Source organism: Hippoglossus stenolepis, chromosome 15 (assembly GCF_022539355.2).
Source record: "Hippoglossus stenolepis isolate QCI-W04-F060 chromosome 15, HSTE1.2, whole genome shotgun sequence".
Classification (NCBI taxonomy): Eukaryota; Metazoa; Chordata; class Actinopteri; order Pleuronectiformes; family Pleuronectidae; genus Hippoglossus; species Hippoglossus stenolepis.
Window position 1 is genome coordinate 6,342,096 of NC_061497.1, and position 24,852 is coordinate 6,366,947.

At 40.4% G+C, this 24,852-nt stretch overlaps 2 protein-coding genes across 4 annotated transcripts in view; one reads left to right on the plus strand and one right to left on the minus strand.

Annotated features, from left to right (window-relative positions):
* Nucleotides 1-2,458: 2,458 nt before the first annotated feature.
* pigl (phosphatidylinositol glycan anchor biosynthesis, class L) lies at nt 2,459-16,377 on the minus strand. Its single transcript, XM_035179064.2, has 7 exons — nt 15,976-16,377; nt 14,642-14,741; nt 7,674-7,764; nt 6,491-6,558; nt 5,149-5,180; nt 3,785-3,918; nt 2,459-2,924 (listed from the first exon to the last, which is right to left on the minus strand). Exons 1-7 carry the CDS (start codon nt 16,220-16,222, stop codon nt 2,796-2,798), a joined length of 801 nt encoding a protein of 266 aa, XP_035034955.1. The 5' UTR covers nt 16,223-16,377; the 3' UTR covers nt 2,459-2,795.
* Nucleotides 16,378-16,882: 505 nt separating this feature from the next.
* ncor1 (nuclear receptor corepressor 1) overlaps nt 16,883-24,852 on the plus strand; it is a 51,271-nt gene continuing 43,301 nt past the window's right edge. For all 3 annotated transcript variants that reach the window (XM_035178809.2, XM_035178810.2, XM_035178811.2), the window contains exons 1-5: nt 16,883-17,019; nt 19,848-20,037; nt 23,481-23,575; nt 23,833-24,040; nt 24,497-24,679. In XM_035178809.2, the coding sequence (XP_035034700.1) occupies nt 19,927-20,037; nt 23,481-23,575; nt 23,833-24,040; nt 24,497-24,679 (597 nt within the window). In that variant the 5' untranslated portion in view covers nt 16,883-17,019; nt 19,848-19,926. The remainder of the gene's footprint in view (nt 17,020-19,847; nt 20,038-23,480; nt 23,576-23,832; nt 24,041-24,496; nt 24,680-24,852) is intronic.

The window sequence follows — 24,852 nt, forward strand, 5'->3', positions numbered from 1 at the left end:
CAGTGTAAAAGCTGTGGATGGGCTCTCAACACTCATTGTTTCCTTACAGGACATGATAAGATTATTTAAAGCCTTATAGGGGTATTGTTATGGTTTAACCTGAATGACTCTGACAGTGCAGATTAGGATGTAATGTTAGCTGCAGATTTATTTTCAACCTTTCTGAAAAGTAGGTGGGAGTGCAAGGTGAACTATTACATCTATTTTATTGTCGATGTTACTGGAAAATGCTTCAAGGGTTCAACTGTGCACGGCGTGATGCCAATGCCCCAGGTTTGACTGGAAAATTCTCACGTGGTAAACACTGATTTAAGGATGCTTTGATTAACCGGACATTTTACCTTTAAAGTCAGTCAGACAAGGATTTTCATTTGATGTTGGTTTTTTTGTTCCAGAGAAAATGACCCAACTGATTGTACATATCTGAGCATCTGATATTTGGCTCAGTAGTCTCTATATTGTGGGAACCAACATAACACAAATGTAGTCCAGTAAGATAGTGGCAGCGGCTGCCTTACTTCATTCCTGGCAGTTTCAAGTGCTAACCACTGTTTTTTCCATGTTTATCTTCCACCTCTATCAAAGACATATGTGGCACTGTAATCTAAATTAAAGCTCACATGCTGGGGTCTGTGGCCTAGTGGGTTCCTATTTTTGGGTCACAGATATGATACAGCCAGGAGAGTAATAATTAATGCATTTGGGTCACAACATTCCCTTTCCACCCTTCCAGCACGCTGTCATATGATACCCAACTCGTGATGAACCGCCCCAGGGCCTTTCACTGAGCTGCTGGGTGTGTGGCTGAACTGGTTCAAGCTCTGACGAATGTGTTTGTGCGAAACCTGCTGTAGTCTGCCCTACCCCCTCTCCTTGGAACTATTATGTGCTGCCTCCAAGTGTTCCAGGAAAAACAATTTTTCAAGCAATAGGATCAGCCGAGAACTGTGGAAGCCGACCCTGTTAGCACACACATTTGAAGTTATCTTGGCTTGGAACAGCAAACTCGACGCTTTATCAGCATAAAGGTACCTACTTTTTCATTGAATTGACATATTTAGTGACTACATCAGCAGCAGTGATTGGGTCAAAGCTGTTTGAGGGCAGGAGGCTTTTCATGTAAATGTGACTGTTATCAGTGATGGACTTTGATTAGGGCCATTATGTTTTCCTCAGCAGGGTGGTTGTTAGGTTGGAACGCCTAGTCCCACGTCAGCAGGTTGCACAACAAACACGTCACACTAGTTTTTCCAGAACTTCAAGGAGGAGCTGGGTAAATACATTCCTGTTGACAGCAACATAACTGAATTCAGGCTGACCATCCCATAATACAACAATACGAACATATGTATTCAACACAATGGTTTGATCTTTTCTTTACACCCACAGAATGGATCTTGTAAAACATACAGGTGGCTGCCACTGTGGAGCTGTTCGATTTGAAGTCTGGAGTTCTCCAGACCTCCATGTTTTCCACTGCAAGTATGTTTAGTTAATTAAATTTCAATGTTTCATAATTATATAAAAATAAATCAAGACTATTTTAAATCTAAAATCAATAGGTAGTCCTCTGCCACAATGGTCATTTTGGCCCAGAAGAAATATTTTAAGTAATGATAGTAAAGAGATTTCAAACAATGTGTTGCTGCTTGTCCAATTTTTCCTCTTATTTTAAACTGATGTATGTTTCTTTTCCAGTTGTAGCATTTGCACAAAGAAACAACACCATCATTTCATTGTTCCAAAAAATCAATTCACACTCCTACAGGTAGGAAACAATGCTTTTCATTACAACTTTAAACTCTCATAAACATTTTAAGCAAATAATGTTATTTTTTAAAATGTCTTTCCAGGGGTTGGATAGTCTGACGACCTACACATTCAACACTCATGTTGCTCAACACACCTTCTGTAAAACCTGTGGAGTTCAAAGTTTCTCCACACCTCGCTCCAACCCAGATGGATATGGTACGCCCCTGACACGTTGTCACATGTGGTGTAAACTTATTTCAACATCCTCCTGTCGTGTTTACTCCAAGCTGACATGTCTGCTGTCTAATGCCCTTCTTCCATGGCATATACTCATATAAAGAGAAATGTTTACAATGGGACTTGAAGACTCTAACAGTGACCTCAGGCAAAGACTGTAAGCCTAATATTTTGCACCAACTGAAATCTGAGGTGGTAAAACGGTTCAGCAAATTGTTGCTGAAATGTGCTGCAGACTGTGGACTGTATTGTTTATATGCAAACAAATGAATGGCCCTTTGTTGCTATGGTTTTTTCTTCCCAGGCATTGCTCCACACTGTCTGGATCCAGGTACAGTGCAAAGTTCCACAGTGGAGACATTCTGTGGGGAGAAGTGGGAGGAAAGCATGCAAGCTCACAAGAGCATCAGGGACATGTCTAGACCTGCACCGGACCCAGTGGAGGGAAAGAAAATAACAGGATAACATACACGAATCAAAAAATGTTTTAATCAGTAGTACACGAGATATACTGTACAGTATTTTGGACCCTGTTTCCAAGCTTAGTGTTTTTATACAGTGTAATGACTGAAAACAATAAAGACATTTCTATAGCAACAAGGCAACAGACATTTCTATTGTTGCCATTTAAAAAACGACTGTCAGCTTCTTTTGTGAATGTCTTGTGAAAAACAGTATTCAGGCTACTTTAGCCAATAAACAATACATCTTTATTCACTGTGAGCCAAACAGCTCATCAGATGTGTAAAAAAGCTAGTAAATTCACGGCTAGTGTAACAATCAGTGCATCAGGACGGAACAAACTTTTAATAGATCTTCAGGTTCTTTGGTCCTTGTGGGATCATCTGGAATGTGTTTATGAACATGTAGCGCGAGAAGGCGACGTACAGATGTCGAAACCACAGGAGTTGAGTGCGATGGCAGAGCATTGCAGCCTGACAAGAAAAAGAGAGATTATAATTTTCTGTTTTAGATGATGGTGACATTTAAAAAATGCACTGAACACTGGAAACAGTTTTTAATGTCACTTTATTTTACCTGAAGCTTTTCTTGTTTTAGCTGATTCATTTGTTTTGAATAAAATGTTAAATAAAATGTTATGAACTGTATTTATTCCCGAATCTTTTACTTTTGCTCTTGCTTTTGCCATTTTGCTAAATTTACTGCTTCTTATTTGGTTGGTCTTGGTGTCTTGGAACGTTTTCTTTACTTTCAAAAAGGTTTAAGAGTTTCAAGTTTTATTTGTAAGTTATCGCAGGATCAACAGTACAATGAAAAGTGTTGGACGAGAAGGACAGGTCAGGACAGCAGTACAATGAGGGCAATCATTAAATCTAAATAGAATAAAGTAAAAAGGGCTTAATGTGAAAAAGTTAAATACAATAGTGTAATACTATATATTTTTGAGGATGAAAGGGTAAAGCCAAAGTGTATACTTTGTAGGAATATGTATGTAGGCATTATTGCACATTTTCCAGCCATGAATAAGCAAACAGTGCAAACAGGCAGGCAGCACTGTTTATTCCCTGTACTCAGCAATATTGTAAATTGTCTCTACCTCAATGTATTTCCGAGCTAAATAACAGGTGACAAATTTTAAATCTAGTGTAAATGTATTAATGTAATATAAGCTTAATAAGATAATCTAAACTCAGCTCCCCACTTTAGTGAAGCGTCTCTTTTTACTAACTTCATCTCCACTCTGGCTTTTTCAGCACAAATACTGAACCAGTTTAAATGATGTTTGCCCTCTAAGACTCTACAGTTACAGGTCTTGGCCAACAAATGGTCTTACTTTGGCTTTCCTGTAGCCCTGTGAGCCTATAACACAGCAGAGACACGAGGAGAGCAGCCAGCTGAGGGGGAGCTCCAGGAAGGAGATATACTTCCTGAGGAGGCCGACGGTCACCAGGGAGAGCAAACAGCAGTCTGGGAGAAGAGACAGAGACCCAGTTAGCTGCTAATGTTCTTAAACATTCACTGAAGCAGCAGACAGTTAATCAGGACATGCTCAAAGTAGCAAACTCAAGCTGCCCTTTGTGTTATAGGTTGTAAGAACCACAGTACGGGAGTTAAGTGTAAAACTATCGGATTCTATTAGCAAGCACAGACTGCAAATATGGTAATGGCATCTTCGACTGTAACATTTGTCATGCAGCAGGAGTTTGTGGAGCACAAGAAGCTTAAAGCTGCTGGTAATGAGCAGGGAGTCTCACTGCTCTGCAAGGTGAGGAGGCTTATTACAGTCACGTTGAGCCTAATTCTCTCCAGCCTCGCCCACAGGCCACAGGGAGAACCGGCCAGCAGGTTAGATTCTGTCTGGTAATGTATAACCTGTGTGCATGTTTTCAGGATTGCTCACTGCAGAGACAGGGTTCAAGGAAGAACAAAGTCTTTTTGTCCTGAATAAAGTGTGTGTTTGCTGTTGCTAGGACGATGAAGCCATTCAACAGCCTGGTGGAACAGTTTAGATCACATGTATGATTAACTACATGGGATGCTTGTTTCTTATCATGGTGTCTGCAAACTCTGTGGAACTGAATGTTTTCCTTACAAGCAAAGTAGCCTTCCTGTTACATGTACCCCCCTCACTGTCCCACTTTCCCTTTCACATTCTATTTTTAAAAAATCCCCATGGGAGTCATCATGAGACAAGGCAACTGAAAGTCAAAATCATGAACATTTGGATTGACATTATATTTAGTTCGTGGGCACACACTTGTAAAAGAAACATTTGCTATACAACTGTTTCTTTCTAGTATCCAGCTGGCCTTCTGCTGCCACCAGCAGACCAAACAGTTTAAAAGACACAAGACTCACGCAACCGTTTTGATCAGAAGAGGGCGCTGTACATTAACAAAATGCCCAGTGTGTTCAGAGTCCTTTCCAGGATTCTCAATGTGAAAAATGCAGACTGGCAAGGTAATGCTTCTTCTTCCTGTCTTGTCTAGCTGTGAGGCAGATCTGTATATTTGATTTGAGCTCTTCCCTTAAAGTTTAGATATTAATACAATTATGAGCACATGTACTCATTATCGTTGCACTTCATATATGTAGTAGAAACAATACAAGAGTGACCAGTGAATCCAATCTGTGACACTGTGCTCACAGATTTTGAAAATATAAACTTCTTTAAAGTTTTCTTTATGTCAAACATACCATCAGGTACTTGTCCAGTGGAAGCAAGGTGGCTGTAGAAGGAGAGAAAAACACAATGTTACACAATGAAAATGTCCAGGATGCAAACATGACTGTCACAGAGATTATACATCTGTACTGACACAAACCCTGTCAGGTTTGCATTAAGTAGCAATCATGTCATGCTTTACTTACAATATGTAACTGTGATTTAAGTTTGGTTAAACTGATTTCAACACAAATGGATATAAAGTCGGTCGCTGTAAACTCAGTGTTGCAGCAAATCTAGCACCATGTGTGTTTTGGGGTCATGCTGTATTGACTGCTGGAGGTTTCTTTTCAGTGTAGCAACAACATCATGTTTTCACTCCTGTCAGTTTGTTTGTGTGTAAACAAGATGACGAAAAAACATCTGAACGCATTTCCATGAAACTCGGTGGACGTATATATATATATATATATATATATACACACACACACATACTTCCATACCATATATATATATAGTATATGGTATAGGTCAGGGAGGAACTAATTACATTTTGGCGCAGATCTGGATCAGGTGATGGATCCAGGACTTCCAATCGCTGATAAGGCATTTTTCAATTCCTTCAGAGTGTGTGAAATGTGTTGCAGTTTGATTCAATTTAAGGGGATTGTAGTTCTTCAAGTGTTAGTCAAGCTTACATTTCGATATGCAATAGTTTTAAAATATGGAGGAAAACAAAACCCAACAGCAAACTGCTGAGATTAGGAGCATAAATTCAAATCCCTATGGGTTTCATCCTAATGGGAATAAGGATATGTGAGTTGAAGAGCATACATATTTTGAACAGATGAGGCCCACAGTTTGACAGAACTATATAGGCCCAGTGAGGGAAAATCAGTGCAATATGGGGACAGCAATGTACACTTCACAGAGCAAAACACTTTTTTAAAACCAATAGTCGGATGTAACTTGCTTGGTTTGCCTCACCAAACCAGAGCTGCCCTTCCACCTCACCACTTCAGGGACAGGATTTACTGCTGCTCTCTGGGAGCAGAGCCAGGACTGTTTGGATGACCTCTCAGCTATGTAAGAGACCAATTCTGAAAAACATGGTGTGTGTGTGTGTGTGTGTGTGCGTGTGTGTGTGTGTGTGTTTTTGTCTTAGCATGTGTGCTTGTGGTGAAGGATCTGGAGATATGGATGTTGATGTGAGTCTAAATGTTCTTCATTTTCCTTTTACGATCCTTTTACGATTATGGAGTAGGCTGGTTACTGTGTGCATGTGTGTGAGCCACATCATATCCCTGAAGATAGCCTTTCTAAGTTAAATTTATACGATTTTCTGATGGCAAAGCCTTAAAGTTCAGGCTGTACCTTACAGCTTTATGGATGGCTATGTGGTTGGCATGGCCACTCACTCCTCTTCCATCGAAGGTCAGCACCTGAAACAACAAAATATCTCATTGTACGGGTGAAGAGCCAGAGTCAGGATATCTAAGAGTGAAATTAAATAAACTGAGGCAACAACAGAGGGGCAGATGCTGGTAGGGTTAGTTAAAGGGTTTCTGTGTCTGACTGTGGAGCTGCTTGGCAGCTGACAACTGATATTTAAAAAGCCCTTTTCTGTGTGCATGCTTGCACACTGGAGGAAGCAAGTAAAAAAAAGAATCAGGTCAAAGGGAAAGAAAAAGTGCTCGACTAAAGACTTGGCATGTGCTATGCTTAGGCGTATTCTACCATGACTATGTCTTTACAATCAAGCATAAGTTTAAACTCCCAACCACTACATATTATGAGTAAACTACTACACCCAGAATCTGTTAGATTGGGCTGGGTTGCAGAGTAAAAGTGAGACAGTGCGTCAGCTAAATGAAATGTAATGTAACAATGGTATAATGTTTGAATACTGAAACAATCTGGTTAAAAGAGGGGGAAATTAATAACTTTTCACATCTGGTTGTGTGTAAACATCACTGTTTTAAAATACAGAGCAGATGTTGCTGTGAGACTGACATGATTCTCTAATTGTCTGGAAGCACTTTTACTGTTGAGCTTGAGAGGATGGGAGGAGGCAGGATGTGTGTTTGTTGCTGTCTTTGATGACAAAAGAGATCAGCATCCAAAGGACGGAGGAACTCAGCTGTACTTCCTAATTATCAACCCAAAGAACTTGTTTTCTTTTACAATTGCTGCTGTATTTTCTGTTCATCAAGCTGTTTGACTGTTTTTTTCCTTGTTGAGATAGACTGGATGAAAATTCCTTAATTCTAAATTTGCCACATTCCCAGTAGCTAATAGCTCAGAACTGCTCTGGGGCTGATAAGAATCTCAGAAACTAAATCCAAACTTTCTCCTGCAGCAGAGACCATTTCCCCTGTTTTTTTTAGGGAGGCTGAAAATGCAGTCTGCACTGGACAAAAAGAGAGGCTGACAGGATTATTACCCAGACCACAGTGGAACTAGGATAATGAACTAGCAGTGTGCCAAAACATATAGTAAAAACAAAACAATATAGGATCCTTTCACAGAATGGCAAGAAACTGTATTAACATCATACCATGTTGAAGGAATGGGCTCTAATGTGCTTCACAATTAGAGAGGAGACCAAAGAGATGCTCCATTCGGCTTTGGGGTCGTCTGGAAGTTTTCTGGAGAGCAAAGAAAGAGAATCTGGTTATCAAAGTTAATATGAATATTGTGTTTTACTGAAGCTGCTTTAAGACATGCACTGAACTCTGGATATTCTCCTGAAATTATCCAGAGGGCCTGGATGTGAAAACTCAAATGTCAGTTGTTCCAGACATTGGACAATGACATGTCTTGGCCAACAAACTGTCTTACTTTGGCTTTCCTGTAGCCCTACGTCAACTGCTCCAGGTTTTCCTGCCAATAATTCCAGAGAGTGTCCAAATGAGCCAATGTGAATATACAGCAGGATTATGTCCGGAGAATTCACCACGAGCGTGTGGCCATTTTGATGATGTGACAGATGCAAAGATTGAAGAGCTTTTGGTGATAAGGGCTGAAGTGGGTGTTGATGTGCTGTAATCAAAAACATGTGATTTTTCGTAGCAGAATTAATACACAATAGCCTGCCTCCTGTGTGCTCTACCCAGACGCCACCCCTCACCTGAATTCTGTTTGTTGTTCTGTTTTCCTGTTCTTGTTAATGCATCTGACTCAGACAATCTCCTGCTGCGTTCTTCATATATGAAAGGCAAAGCCGGGGAATGCCTGGGCCCACTTGTCCAGGCATTTTCCAGAGTTCATGTGTGAGACAGCTTGAGATACAACCATAACTCCACTGTAACTGAGAGTCAGAAACAGTTTATGCAACCTAACCTCACTGAATGTTTCTGAGGCTGAACCGTCTCATTCCTGTCTAAAGCACAGGATTTCTGCACAGAGCAGATTTAACCCATGCGTTTGAAAATAGGCTGCTGTGGAATGCAAACACGAGGGCATGCAGGGAAGTCTGGGGGTTAAGGGTCAGGAAACCCTCATAGCATCCTGCTCATCTGAAACTGCAGGTGTGAGACAACATGGAGAACACACACCTGACCAGCTCAAGCTCTGAGCCTACATTACATACACAGACGCCATTTTAGGCTGATATATTTTCTTTTCTCAGTATAGAAAATAATAATGTGGTTGTTTATGACTGTTCCTCATGAACTCCAGAGAAACCAGTCTGTTACACGAGAAGAGCTTAAAAACACACTCGGACACAACAGTTCACACAAAAAGGAAAAGATCTCAGGGTTGCATTTTAAGTAGATCAATTCTTTGCACTATGTTGAAGAAACACTGAAATGACTGCATAACAGTGGAGGTGCTGGTTTGACAAGGAAAGGATCAGAATCAAGGACTTGAGGTGTTGTTGTTCACTTGGGGAGGCCCATGGTTGGTGCGAGTGATAGTGCATGTATGTATTTGAAAGTGCATAAAGCTGAGTTCGGTGTGTGTCAACAGTTGTTCCCCTCCCCTTCGTGGCAAACAATGAGTCAGGACGGTTGAGCCGGTGCAGGGAAGTGATGGATTAGGCCACAAATCTATTGGCTGCCTGCGATGTGAGGGTCAGGGCTCTGGGAGTGGGGGGTGGGATGGAGGGCTCGGCAATGTCCGGGGGATTAGGGGCGGAGAGTTGGAGGTTCAGAGATAGTTTAAAACTGTCTGTCATTGCCAGAGTGTGTTGCTGGGACACTTTGCTACCAGTGACCGACATATTGTAAAGGCTGAGAGGGCATGTTTTCTTGAAATTTAAAGTTGTCTTATCTGAAGAGATGCTAAATGCTGCCTCAATTAATAAAATACAACCTCAATGTCCCCATGTCTGTCAGCTAAAAAAGCTGATGGAAACATGTAATAGTTTGTGCCAAATTGCATCATATGAATTAGCCAAATATTCAGTTTCATTGCATCTCATGTTTTAACACTCAGTCTCTTCTGCTCTGCTGCATTTATTTATTTATAATATATTATTATGTCTTACAGCCTGACAACCGTAGCTAAGCACAAGTCGGCAAGGAGGGGGAAAAAAGAAAAATGAACAAAAGATATCAGACACCTGACCTTTCTCAAGCAGGATGCAGGCTGAGTGTCAACTTCGCCATGGCAACAGTACAAAATGTCCTAAAGTAACCTCCCTGCCTCCCTGTTCTAGCTTTGCATATGGATGTCTAATTGCTTGCAGGCATCTATATGCAGCTGTTGAACGTTGGCCCAGTCAGGGGATTCTGCATGTGTGTGCGTGTGTGTGTGTGGGGGAGAGAGAGAGAGAGAGAGAGAGAGAGAGAGAGAGAGCTTGTTTAGTCTGGTCACATGGACCACAGGGCTGTGAAAGTGCCAGACTTCTGTCCACACAGTCAGATTATATGTCCTGCTGGGAATGGTTGAGATGCCCCTAAATGCCTACAGTACACCCACAATATCCAAGTGTAATAAGGTAGTAACAACTATAGTAACAACAGCAATAGATATGTTTTTGTTTCCATCCAATGAGTTACAAACTTTTGCTAATATTCTGGCATGTTAAGGAAATGAGCTGTCAGGAAAGTAAAAGGAAATAATGTTAGTTAAAAAAAAGAAAAAAAGTCAGAACAAAAGCAATCTAATGTGATTAATGTGAGTTTTCTGCTGCCTGCAAAATTCAATAACTGGGAATTGAACTGTTTTACTGTGCAGAGGCCAGTGTGTGGTAGTGACAAATGTATCTGGGATAAAAGCACAGCCTGAGGTCAGTGGCAGGGCTGGAACATCTCTCCATAATTTACTGCGCCCTGCCATGTGGTTATAAATCAGCCCGGGCTATTTTTTACCATTGATCAATGTATATTTAAATGTTGTGTTGGGGGGAAGGGAAGTAGAGTGTTACTGCAGTAAATTCTACTTTCCCTTTTTAAAGGTTGCTGAGGTTTTTTTTTTACATGTTAGTGGTATGTTATCAGGGACAGAGAGACATTTTTAGAATTACTGAGACATGTGATGGCTGAGAGGCCTCAGTTCAGTCTGATGGATAATGTAATGAAGGAGTGGAATGGCTGGATCTTTGCAGCTATAATGGAGTCCAGGGAGCAGACAGAGGTCAAGCCAGTGCAAATGGAGAGGCAGCAGAGCGTGCTCAGATCCAGCTTGATCACAAAGGCCCCAACATGCACTGGAGCCCCAGATACTGTCAACACAGCTGTCCTATTCAGTGTGCATTAAAGTGAAAAGCCTATTTTACAACAGAATCCACGTGTTTTTCTTGTCATCTTGGAGAGCCGGGCTGCAGTTACGAGTGGGAAAGTTTCACCCAGATCTGTCATCAGGAAACATAACCCACACTCTGTGTCCTTGACTTCTGTTGTAAACTTCCAGTGGCGTCAGTGCATCACACCACCGTAATGAATGAGACGAAAGTACATAGAAACTCCCCATAATGCAAAGAGTTAGCATTCATCTAGTATTGTTGTGACTACTACAACATTTATTGCTAATTTTTAATACAGTTTCACTAGGTCTGATCATCTCTTGATGTTCGTTTACTTGTATGCAGACAGTGGCAGGTATTTCTTGATATAAGATGATTTGCAACACAGTGGTTTCTAACCTGTTTATTACTATAACTATTACTGACCATACAGCTATCATTACAATTGTCATTGCTGCTCCATTCATCTCTGTTAGACATTTCCCCCTGCATTAATACTTAAAACACTGTTTAAACGCTGTCTTTTCACATGAATGTTATGAATATTGTTATATTGTTATGAACATCTAATGCACTTGTCTGTCCTGGGAGAGGGATACCTCACATACTGTACGTTTTTTTTTTCTCACATTAAATGTTTGGGGTGTTTTTTGGGCAGTTTTTCCTCACTCTTGTAGAGGGTTAGGACGGACGATGTCGCTGGGTTTTAAGTGACGTTACAAGACAAATTGACTCATTAAGATGGATTTTTTTTTTTTACAACGAAACAGACAAGGCCTACTTTCCAATGCAGAGCACATGTCCTGGTTAGTGTAGTTTGGCAGACAAAACGGAGGCAAATGTTTTTGCCCATGCAGAAAGATCTGCGTTAAGACAAGGTCCTTATTTTTAAAGACATTTCGCTTGACTTTATTTCAAACACTTAAGGTTTGCCTATAGCTGAAGCACTATTTTTCCACCCTGTATTGTGTTGTGTGTATAATGAACTTGCCAACTGATTTTGCACTGCCTTTTCCCTTTTTCCTCCTTTTTGCACAATAAAATGACCAGTGAGAAAAACAAGGCAGGTCATATGTGGCCAGAGAAGGTTAAGAGCAAAAAGCCAGAGCCTCGCTAACCATGTAAAGACACACAAAGAGAAAAACTGTTTGGAATGACCTACATTAGCAGCGCTCAGAGGGCTGCCAAAATTTATCCACAGTCTTTGGCAGTTGGCTCCAGCGGACATGGACAAGAGGAGGAGGGGAGAGAGGGAGAGGGAGAGAGAGAGAGAGAGAGAGAGAGAGAGAGAGAGAGAGAGAGAGAGAGAGAGAGCTCTCAAAGTTCTGATTAGGTGTGTGTTTTGGGCAAACAACAGAATACACAGAAAGGGAAAATGGGCAACACTCCAGTTAAACAGAAGTGCAGACAGCACTGAGATCAAAGTTCAGCTATATTCTGTGTGCACAAGATGATAAAACTGTGATGTCACAGACACACACAGACAAGTATGCAAACACACACGCATGCGCACACAGTTTGTTCTTCTATCTTAGTGAGGACATTCATTGACATAATACATTCCCTAGCCACTTATACCCTAACGTTAACCATCCAAACTAAATGCTTAACCCTAACCTAAACCTAATTCTAACCCTAACTCTAAAACCAAGTCTTACCCCCTCAAACAGCCCATTGAAAAGAGAGTACCCATTAAAATGTCCTCACTTTCTAAAAATGTCCTCACTCTGTAGCGTCTATGCTTAAAATGGTCCTCACAACGATATAAGTAGAGGGACACACACACAGCAGCAGTGTTCGCTGGGGCAGACGACCTCGGCAGGCTGCCAGCTTATTACTGTGAGTTCCAGGTTAGTGCCACAGTTCATACAGCTCTCCTGGCTAGCCAACATGCACACTCTCACATGTACACTGCCCTGAGGTTCTTAGAAACTCCAAACATTTTCAGGGGAAGCTGCAGGGTTGATCCATTCCACGGGGGGAAAAAAAAATCCTGCTTTTTCAACAACACCTTTAACAACTATTTTCTCTGTAACTTGACCTTGCCAATATCCAGAGCCGTGGGGACTGAAAGCCGTACAGCTGCATCAACAAGAAAACAAAATATAGAAAAAAACACAAGAGGAACAGCAATAAAGTTTGAAGTGCTGTCTCTGAGTTCTGTTGGCCACTTTGAACATGAAATGACAATGGTTGTGATTAAGTTTGTTTCAACTTGGCGGCATTTATAGCCACACTAAGAAAAATGTATCTGTTTCTATATATAGTTCACGGCATTTAAAAAAATAAATATTTTATTAAGTGAAGTGATATATTCTCATTTGATCATTTTCTTTATGGATTTCCCTGGAGAACTGAGATGAATAAGCTAACATACAAAAGCCAGAATGTTTCTTAACACTGCATTTGTTAGGGAACCACTGACACAGAGTGGCACCATTCATTCATAACACTGAGAGGAAGATATGCTCAAAGGTTTACCCAGACAAAAAACTATAACTAAAATCCATTGACACTTAAATATGTAACCGGCAAATCGAAATGCAAATCTGAGCTACCTGGTGAAGCAGATGCTATTAAATGAGGGATTGTATTTGGGAAACCCCCAAAATATCTAATAATCTAATTTAGTAGAGAAAACAAAGTAATTTATTCGCTGCCAAAAATCATATTAACCAGCCCAACAGTCACACAAATCAGGATAACTGACATTGACTGATCCATCACAACTGTCAAAAAGATTGATAGATTGCTCGGAGCAAACAAACAGCTCAGTGTTGCAAACATGACAAGGAATTTAACCCAGTCCCACTAAAATAAGTTAGTAAACTCAAAAAACTGATGTAAAGTTTGCATTGGGGAAAACTTTGGAACTTGTTTAATTATAATTTTAGAGAAGGATACACTACTAGAAGTGTAGATTTTGATTATACTGTAGATAGGGGGGTTTTAGGGGGCTCTGTGTCCAACAGATCAGACCTATCAATGCCATCTCATTTATTTCCCCTGCTACACACAAACGTGATGCAATGGACCAGACTAGATCAGAGGCATGTTTTACGAAGCAGGATTTATGGTTTTAGTTTGTTTATCATCAGAGAAGATAACTTTACTCACTCTGTAAGAAAGACATACTGTTCTTATTGACAGTATATCCTTAGCCTAATTTAATTTAATAAAAAATATCTTTTCTATTCTAACTATTTGATCATACTGTTTACATTTTTTTGCTGAATATCACTTGTGGATGTTGCTACAACTGAATTTACCTGCAGGTATCAGCGTTTCCTCTCATATCATATTAATATCTTTTTCATGGTTCTGATTATGTTGTTTGCTAGCAACATCGTTAGAACCATGTAGTTCTTTCACATGAACGTGCTTGTAGCCATAAAAGATCCATTTGATATCCAGTATCATAGTAGAGGTTACCAGGACAGCCAATATTGGGCTTATTGAAGCCAGATCACAAAAAGATAACATGTACTGTATTTTTAAACTGGCATTGTTTTGCCTCTGTTGTAGTAGCGTGAGTGTGATTTGTGGTCAGCTCTAACTGATAAGCTCAACCAGGCAGAAATGCTGAGACCTGAGTCCTGAACTTAAGACAGAGTAGGCACATTTTGCTATGAGATATTTTTTATAGCTAATAATTAGTCTATTTTAAACAATACTGCAATAGACGGCACAATCATGTTTAACACACAGATCTTTACATTCAACATCACACATCATAGGCAACACAAATACAGTGCTGTCAACATTACAAAGGCACACAAGTGAAATATTGTCATATACAGTATGTTGTGTGTTTGGTGCAGAAGGCTGCTCACCTATGGTCGACTATGGTGACTCTGGAGACCGGTATCCCCAACACGGCACAGCTGTTGAGAAGTTCTTGTTTACGCTGTGCTCCTTGATTGTAGTAGTTTCCTGTGGAATATTTGGAGACAAAATGAAAGGAAAACTAGTGAATTCTGTCTCTGTGAAATATTCATCTCAATTTGAAATATCATATAACATCACTTGTGTTGGAACTAAATGAAAAAGTGGCACAAGTTTGGAGTGCTGATTTAAATTCTGGGTAGACATGTTTTTACGAGTACGATAAGGAATGTCCCCGTTTTTGGAAATTCATTAGACTGTGTGACAAAGTTGGATATTTCTACTGAAAAATGACTACATTTGTATTTCACTTTTAATGTGGCTCAAAATTTATCTTGATTAAAGAGCATTGTTTTTATGAAAATGAACATGGTTGCGGTTGAAAATCGTGTGACACAAATTTGTTCGACACTGTTTAGGTTGATGATGTTGTGTCTATCTAAAAGACACAACATCATCGACACTGGCACTGGCAACAATACTAATGGCACTACTCAACAGGACTGTATGGTGTCATGTGGGTGTAACACATTTGGAGAGACTGTGCAGCCAGTAAAGGGAGGTAAGTGTTGGAGTCATCAAAGTCATCTCAAACAATGGCTAATGGAAAACAATAGCTGTGATAACTTTTACTTAAGCTTGAGTGTCATGTGTTTTGTCCTTTTCTTGCTTTGAACATTAGCATAATGGTGTCTGTAGTTGTTACGTGTAAAGTATCAATCTGACTTTGATGGTTTTTTTCTGCTTCTTACGGCCTAGCGACAACAGAGGTAAAGTGTGATTCATTTAACTCTTTAACTGTAGAATATTTACATTTTTAGTAAACTTATCATCATCAATGTGCTCTGTTTCAATCGAATGAATAAAAAGGTTTTTCAGCTCTGTATGTTTTCAGCAATTGACAGCAATAATTGCGCTTTTATCCTTAACCACTTTAAGGCAAGGAGGCCCTAAGAGATCAAACCAGTGCACAGTAGAGTAGAATTGTCTCTAGCACCTCACATGCCAACATGATGATGTATAAATCAGACCCAGGAATCCTTAAACCAGAGACAGATAATGTACATAAACTGTAGCTACACGTTTGTGATGTTTTGTGATGTTCTGCCTCCTTTAAAGGTGTTGTTGTTATTCTCTTTTAACTCTCATGAGTCTAACATGTAACTAAGACTGGCTAACACTAGTTAGCATCAGACCACACCCATAACAATTCGTCCCCTAACTTTACATTGACTCATTAGTGTGTGATTATTGTGTAACCACCGCTGTGTTGTCACCGTACCTTCAGATAAACACAACAAATGGACGCTGGCATTCAACTCCACGAGTCGTATAATCGTTGGCGCGAAGAACATACATTCATCATCCGGATGCGCAGTAACAACCAGAGCTCTGATATCAGATCCGACTGTTTCCCTGCTCGATAAATGTTTCAACGACTTCAACAAAGCTCGCCGCTGTCGACGGTAAATGCATTTTATCCATATTAGAAAGGATAAAACTATGAAGACGCCAAGGTAAATAGTCATTATTTTTGACCGTTACTGTAAACAATCCGTGTGAAAACAAAAGTCTGAAATGTAAATAGTTCCACGTGTAAAACAGGTACGCAGTATCCTTCTTCTTCCTCTTCCTCTCTGGGGGTACCTGCAAGTCTGTGTGCTGTATCTGAGGCGACCTCCTCTTCAAAGCATCAAAGCATTGAAACTGACTCCATCAAAGCCACATCTTGCCCCTTTTAGCCCAACAATAATGTATTTTTCTCCCCAGAAGTCACTGTCGCTTTCTCAGTTCATTTGGGTTTGAAACAAAAACAGGAAAAGCAGGAAATAAAAATATTGGGAAATTATTTTCTAGCGCATCTAAATAAATAAGACTTATAAAACATGGGATAAAGTGAAAGTATCAAGTGGAAATGTCTATTTGTTAAACGTGAAAAACACAAACACCACAAACGTTATCATGTTTGAGGGGAAGATTTAGCTGTCACACCGGTCTGTCCTTACAGGCAGATAAAAATCCACAGAGAACATTTATTTGTATTCATCAAAATACCGACACAAGAGTTAATAAACTTAATCATTACACCCATTATAATTTTATTCAAGTAAATTTTTTTTGTTGAAGCGCGACAGTATCCAGTGAATCTAACCGAGTACGGACAATTTATTTTATCCTGTCAGGACATCGTCCGACAAATGCGGCGCAGCCTTCAGTCTGCTCAGTCGTCCACAGTCCCCGACCCGCGGATTTACAATCAACTATTCACACAGATTTCTGCCCGGGAATCTCCACCTCTGCCATCCGTATAATTTCTAAATATGAGGTGAGTGCAAATCGCTCATGTGAACCATAGCAACATGTCTGGTTATCACGCTTTTGAGCGCCCCGGTCTACGCTGAAAATCTGCCTTGCAAGATGGCGACGTGGTTGGGAATTCAAAGGTGAATTACAGGCTAAGTTAGCCAGCTAGCGACAACAACAACATCTCTAACGTCACGCTTCAACGCCGGGGTGGTAAAGTAGCATACACTTTAAAATCTGCGTTCGTCGTGGCGCATGTATTTGGTGCATTTCCGGGGGAGCTCTCTGTTGTGGACCCATCCCCCCCCCAAAGATAGGATACAAATCCAATTGCGTTTGTGTGATGCTGTGGTGGTAAAAGACAACAATAACAACGCACAGCAGCGGGATTTCTCACGGCTGCGTTGTGTGCGGCGCCCCGATCCTCGCCGCGACTGCCGGGTGTGAATTCACACCATCAGAGAGACAACTGCGAATGGTTTCTCAAATTAACTTTACCAAGAGCTTCACCGGGTGACGACAAAAGCAATGTACATGCCCGTGCTTCCGAAAATGCCTTAAACCCCCCCTGGTTAATATTTGTAAAACGTTTTTAAATGGCGATGATAGAGATGTGGGAGAAAACCCCCAGGACTACATGCATTGTTGTCTCCATTTCTGTCAACTACGTTCATGATCTATGGAAACAGGGATGAGAGAGTGGTACCGCTTCAACTGGCCTTTAAATGTATCCAACCAATTATTCCCATCATTGATTTCTATTTCAGTAACTATATAAAAAGAGAAGCAGGTTGGGGACAATAAGGACACTATCAATGGCTGCAGCAGCTGATTCAGATGGTAAACATTTCAACCTGAATTCCCAGTTGCCTTGAACAAAAAAATGATGCAGAGACCTAGTGTCTTGCTGAAACATGCTGTGTCACAGATTTCAACTCAGGAGCTCATCTTCTTTCCTTTAATTGGGAGCATGGTGAGTTAGTTTTTTAATACTTGGAGGAAAGTTGTTGACTATTTGCAGCAGAGCAGGACCTCACTTGATGAAGATGACGTCACCCCCTCCCCTCGTAGCATGTGCAACATTTTTTGGTCAAAACCTTACACTTGGGAGGAAGTCAGTCTCCTGAAATACACTGAACGAATCGTGGTAAAGTGAAACAGTAAAAGCAAGACCTAAAACGTAGGTTCATCATTTTATTTGTTCCTAGTTAGCTTGGCTCAAAGTCAAAACATGTTGCAGATGAGAATCAGATTCATGTCCTGTTATGTATAGAGGACATGGCACCATTTGTCACTGCTTGTAGTTTTTCCATCAATGTAAATGAGAACTAGTAAATATAAAACCAACTCTTTTTATTTAGATGGTAAAACCAGCATTTGCTACCATAGCCGGTTAGTAACAAGTGACGTTATCGAGCTGCTGTTGATATATTTTGAGTATTTCTGAAATCATGGACATCAATTCTGGGACCTGCTAAATGCTGTGGCCTGCGGATTGAAACAAAATAACAGCTTCCCACCCTGGTTATGGTGGCAGTGGTTGTAGCTTTTCCAATCCTGAAGTTAGCATCATAATGTCTAGGCATGGTGGCCAATGCTGTAAATCTCGCAGTCCTAGAATAAGATGATAAAGGCAACAGAGCACAAATTCACATGATGGATCTCTCTGAAGAACAAAGGAAATATCCTGAAAAAATGTTTCCTGCATGTGTTTAGTAGCATGTTTTCGTTTCCTAATATATCAAATCCAAAAAGAAAATCTGTGTTTGTTTTTTTGCAAGGCACTGTGATATTTCTTTATTAGCAGACATTCATCAAAAGTCGCTGCGCCCTTGCTCTGGCCAGGTCCCTGTTCTTTGTACATTGCTTCACTGAGCCAAGCCATATTATGCAGCTAAAATAAACTTGGTAATTTTATCCAACTAACATATTTGTTTCAATTCAAGTGGGGGTGGATTTGTTAATCTTATAAATAAGAATAATTAAAGATGGCATGATAGATACTATTCTGAAGTAGTGTCAACATGAGAGGAAATTTGAAACCCTGATCAATATTCAGATATGTTTGCCACGCGATGTGAGATTAGAGACAACACTTTCTTTCCACTGCTGCATGACAGTTAATTAAGCAAACAAGTTAATTAACATCTTAGAGACATTATACAATCCAAAAATATTTTAACTATGAAACACACCCTGCCAATCCCTTTTTAACTAGAATGGCACTCAGTTGAGCACATACCTCCACCAAGGCCCATCAGTCCCCTTAAATTCAATCAAGCTGCACCAAATTGCACACACTCGTAAATATTAGTCCCCTAAATATGTCAGATTTTTTTCATATCCAAGCATTATTCCCTGGGTAAATGGTGAACAAAGTCCATCTTGCAACGTTAAAGGTTTCTTTCTTGGCCCATGGCCCATCCTTTCACCAATTTGAGGAATCCTTATAGTAGTTTTTGCATAATTCTGCTGCCATACAAACAAATGGACATGGTCAAAAACATAACCTCCTTGGCAGAGGTAGTAAGATGCAGATTGTTTTTTACACTTTAATATGAACATTTCTGACATGTCCTGTTGTGTCTAGTTTTGTGCATACTAACTTGTATCAATAGACCACACAGCTCATCTCCGGTTGTACTCTTTTACTTTGATGCTGCAGAAGCATGTTTCAAACTGCAGTATTTTCTTTGATCCAATATTGTCAGTCTAACTTACTATGTTTTAATCTTATATGACTGATTTATTTTTTCATGCAGAAAGATAGTCATGAGTGTTTTATGTGTCCACTGTAATGATTAGAATCTGACTTTTAACAAACAAATATGTGTCTCTGTCTTGGGTTAGGTGGTTTGTGTCTCCAAACATGGTCTAGCTGAAGTATCTGATTCGTGAAGCCGCAGCAGCCCGGTAGCACTGAGCCAGGATGTCCAGTAGCTCGGGCTACCCCACCAGCCAGGGGAGCTTCAGCAGTGAGCAGAGCCGATATCCTTCCCATTCTGTCCAGTACACCTTTACTGGCACACGCCACCAACAGGTAAAACCTCTCTTTAGCTTTGTTGTATGTCCGCTTACAGTTAAAATTACAATAAATGATGTTAAAATCAGAATTTTCCCTCCAGGTTTTCTGTTATTGAGTGCAGTAGACAGCAGATTTTAGTTTTTTATTGAAGTCAGAACTACACACTTTTTGTTATACTTTTATTTCACTGTCGTACTCCTCCTGTGAAATCACTCAGCAAGTGGCAGGCTAACATTCCAAATAAGAAAAGGCATTTCTTTTTGGCTTGACCGCTACAGCAGGGCCAGCACTATAAACATGAATGTCGGTGAGTTACCGAGTGACAAAGTCACACCACTGGTTCATTTGCCAAGTGTTGGATTTTGGCAATCGCCCTTTCAAAACAATTTGAGCAAATAGTTACTTTTATGTTATTGAAGAAGGCGACTTGTCTCTGTTGGCTACATTGATGCTCTTGGCTCTGTAGTCAGGTGTTGGCAGAGTTCTCTCTGCATGCTGAAAAGTTCAAGCCCATCATGGGAACATGCACAGGTAAATCTGAAACCACTGGCGTTTGGCTAATTTAACATCGCAGGATAATGCTGTCTGCAGCCCAATTAGTGAGATGGTCCAATGTGGGGTAGGATACCATAAGTGAACTATGAGCAAAATGCAGAATTTATGTCTGTATGAGGAAAAAAAAGGAATCAACAGTCAAATATAAAATTTTGCTAACCCATACACAGTCCAGTCAGATACTGTGTTTTTACCTTTTCTGGTTTCTTCTTGACTGTAGTTGAGGCTTCGGTGAGATAGACAGACTGAATTCAGACTTTAAGATAAAATCTATGAAAATGTTGTGGGGCAATTTCGGCTTATTCGTTAAATATACAAATAAACCCATGGTGACCATTAATCTCAATAGATAAAGTGTGTCCGTTGCTGCTACTTGGTCACCAGAACCAAGCTTCAGTAACAACAGCATTTTCAGTATGTACTACAATCTGAAAGTGAAATGTGACTGGTTTTTCTATGCTTTGCTTGCTTGTTGTGGTGGCATTATTATTGATTTAAATATTTTATGCTGATTGTGGCTTCATTCATATTTTAATTCTAAATAGACTCTCACTTCCTGTGAAGAAAAATAAGATTATATATACACATTTTTCCAATTGAGACATATTTTCAGGTTTAGACTACAAAACTCTCTGTTTAAAATGTAATTAGGATAAGTAATTGTGATAATCATGCTCTCATTACTGAACAAATACTTGTGATATTCATTTCAGTTTCAGGTACTTTTACAACTCTATAAGGTTTGTAGAGTTTTTGAATTCATGACATTTTCCAGATGGACAGTCTTTTGACTATTGTGAATATTGGATAATGTTTTTTTTGCCGTTTTTAGTTGACATACTTCTCAGAAGCTTTCTTTCACAGAAAAGGGTCAGGGGTTCATTTCTGAGCATTTGGAGTGTTTGCTTTAATCTGGGACCAATCTGGCCTTTGGAAATATTTCCTGTAACTGATTTTGCTTGTTCAGGTTTGTTTGGAGGTCACAGTGTGCTGATAACATTTATGTGAGTGAGCTTATTGATAAAAGCGGTGCTACTGGTTTCTGTCATTTCATTGTGCATGACTGATGAGATATTGTATTGTAGGGGGGCTGTTGCCCCACTTCAGAGCCAGCTCTTCTACAGTAAGGTATACTTCCTCCTGCCCTTGTTATTTAATTCAGGAATGAGACCTATTTTGATCTGAGCACAAGTGGGTCCACCTGTTTGGCATTTCTGGCTGATGCCCCTCCCATTGTGCCATTGGGTCAGGTGCAGGATCATCATCCAGGGGCCACCCTATTCTGACGTTTTGCCCCTTCAATCCTGGAACATCTCTTGGTGGTGGAGCAGTGGAAGGAACGTTTCCTACTGCCCCTTGCAGCTAGCTCTTGGATGCTTGCTTTCCCAACAGCTTGCCCTTTGTTTGGTCTGCCTGCTCTACCAGGTCTTTTAGAGCCTTCTTCATCTTGGAACCTGGGATCCCAAGATAATTCAGGAACTGCTAGGGTGACCACTGTAGACTCTACAACCAACTTCCATTGGACAAGTGAACACCCTCTACCTTACTTGTGATATGCAAGTGGGGGGTGGGGGGTGGGGCAGACGTACCATAGGCACCAAGAATACCGACCCGCCACAGTTTCGGGATTGGGGCAGGTGCACATTGCATGTCCGGTGTCCTTGTACCATGCCGTCTTTCTTGCCGGGACACGTGCAGTGCTAAGGGTTTATTTTGTGTTTGTTTGGTTAGATCTGGAGTTTATGAGACACGTATATAAACAGAATGACAGAGACGAGCAGTGCGATATTCCTCCAGAATGTTACTTGAATTTTACTTTGGTTTTCATTTATTTTGTTGATGGACAACTTATTGTAGATTGATATATTCCTTTTACTTGAATGGAACAGTGGTCTGCAGCGTCTTGGTCATCTTCTCCCTCAGCAGCGCCATATGCCTGCTTGAAAGGGTCCCAGAAGGTGCCCATGCTTTCTCCCTGCATCTTTTGTCTTCCCTGACCCTTTCAGCCTGCACAGGAATGTGTCTTACTTTGAAATGGTTCCACTTGTTGTTCAAGCCTTCCTTTTCCTCATCCTTGCCTCTCTCCATGACTTCCACCAAAGGTGTCACTCATTTACCAGTTCCATGCATTGTTGTCACTGGCTCTTTGCAACTTGATTGTGGAGTTTTGGATTTGCTTCTCTGATGTTCCTCTTTTGGGTTCCCTTCTTGGTGTTTCATTACAATGCTCAGCTTAGAGCTTTGCAGTTGTTGTTGATGGAGATCCTGCTTGGGAAGAATGGCCGTCCTCTATTACCAGCTGAAAGGATTAGTAGAACTCTGGATCTCCACTTAGCTCTGATTCCTTCTTGTCTGTTTCTGCAGCACAAGCTTGCATCTCTTAGCTGCCGCTGCTCTTTACCTTCCTCTGTTGGATTCACTGGCCCAGTTAGGTTGTAATTTTGGAACCCCCACAGCTGCATTCTCTCAGGATGCTTTGATTATTTGTTGTTCCCATGCCATGTCCTGATTTGTCCGTCTTCCATCCTGCCTCTTATTAGTTTGTACAACAAAATGCTTACAGGAAGTGAATGCAACAAAGGTCCCTGACCAGACTTAAACTGGGGAAATTATAAATAGTCCTTTTCTTAAACCGATAGGTTTAAAGCTGAAGAGATGTTTCAGCTCCTGAAGCGTGAATAAAGCAGACAGTTTAAACTGATGTGCATCTGTTGCATCACACAGAGACAGACGATATAAACAGCAGTTGAAACTCGCCCCGTGCAGGCAGGACTTTGCTGCTCCATAAGCATGGTTTAGTTTTTTCACCTGTGTATAAATGTTTTTTTATATTATTTGCAGGAGTAATGATGTTTTCAGATTTCTTTATACAGTGGTTTGTGTTGTGTTCCTCTTACCTTCAGGATTTCACCGTCCCAGACTATCGGACTCACATGCAGGATGCACAGGGTCGGAGAAGACCATCGTTACTCTCTGAATTCCACCCTGGAACTGAAAGGTAAGGGCTTCACTTCAAATATCACCTGTTGCCTAAATATCTTACACTTGTTAAGTGTATGCTTATAAATGCCATCTAGATTGGTTTTTTTAAATCTTCAATATTATTGTTCGTTGGTATAGTAGTTTTTCCACCTGCACTCACTCAAGGATGCCATAGAAATCCCTAGATTACAGTGTGGGAGTCATATACTGAGACGGACCAGATAGCTTCAGATACTGTACATCAGTAAACTTCCTGTTTATTCTGTTGTGCAGGCCTCCGGAGAGACGCCATGGTTACGAACAGCAGTTTCACTCCATCACAGCCCAGGCTGATCATGATGCATTGGACTCTAAACGCCCTCGCATGGACAGTGTTGCTGAGGGCCACATTACCCGAAACCCTTCCACTGCTGGGGGTATTGTCCTGCCCATGCCTCACACCTTACAGGACAGCCTCAGAGCAGGTGTGGATGTCAAAAAGGTAACCACAAAGTTGACCTCATGACCTGATTGGGTCACTTTTCTATTATTTTTCACTATTGATGTTAAATGATGTTAATTGAAAGAATTACATAATTTACTGGGATATTAACAGTAGAGCCAGACCAATATGGATTGTATTTTATATTGTCGTTATCAAACCTTTATGACAAAGAAATGGAATTGAGATACACTTAATTATAGATAATAAAAACACAAAAATAACAATATGTTGAACTCTAATTAAGAACATAAACTTTTAAATCTGCATAAATCTGCATTTATTGGCTTTGCAGATACTGTCTGTGAAAGGCTGACATAAATCTCAGATGTGTAATATTATATTATAAATAGATACAGTCCCCAGATAGAACCTTTTCTGACTCTGCTTTTTGAAGTTTGTACAATATGACTGCAGAATTCTCAATAACTCAATAAACATTTATGTTTTTGCCAGGAATCTCAGTTCTCTGTCAAAGTGGAGTCCCATTCCCAGGGAGGACATACACTACACATGGGAGAAGATCAAGACAATTCTCCTTCCAAACTATCCAAAGAGGAGCTGATCCAGAGTATGGACCGGGTGGACAGGGAGATTGCTAAAGTGGAGCAGCAGATTTTCAAGTTGAAGAAAAAGCAGGTTGGTTACCCAGTTAGACTTTTTGTCTCTGAACATGCTTCAAACTAAATGGTTGTTGTGTGAAAAAACTTGGCACAAGTAACAGCTTTTAAATTAAGCAGTAACCCATGAGACACTGAGGTGATTTTAGAGCAGCAATGAGGACAAACCTAAATGACTTATTGCCCTTTATA

What these genes read in the sequence shown, in the direction of transcription:
- pigl (XM_035179064.2), bottom strand. Translation starts at nt 16,222, where the DNA reads ATGACTATTTACCTTGGCGTCTTCATAGTTTTATCCTTTCTAATATGG. An exon ending in GCCATCCATAAAGCTGTAAG is followed by an intron (nt 5,181 to 6,490) that starts GTACAGCCTGAA and finishes CTCCTTCTACAG; the next exon opens with CCACCTTGCTTCCACTGGAC. An exon ending in AGGGCTACAGGAAAGCCAAA is followed by an intron (nt 2,925 to 3,784) that starts GTAAGACCATTT and finishes TTTTCTTGTCAG; the next exon opens with GCTGCAATGCTCTGCCATCG.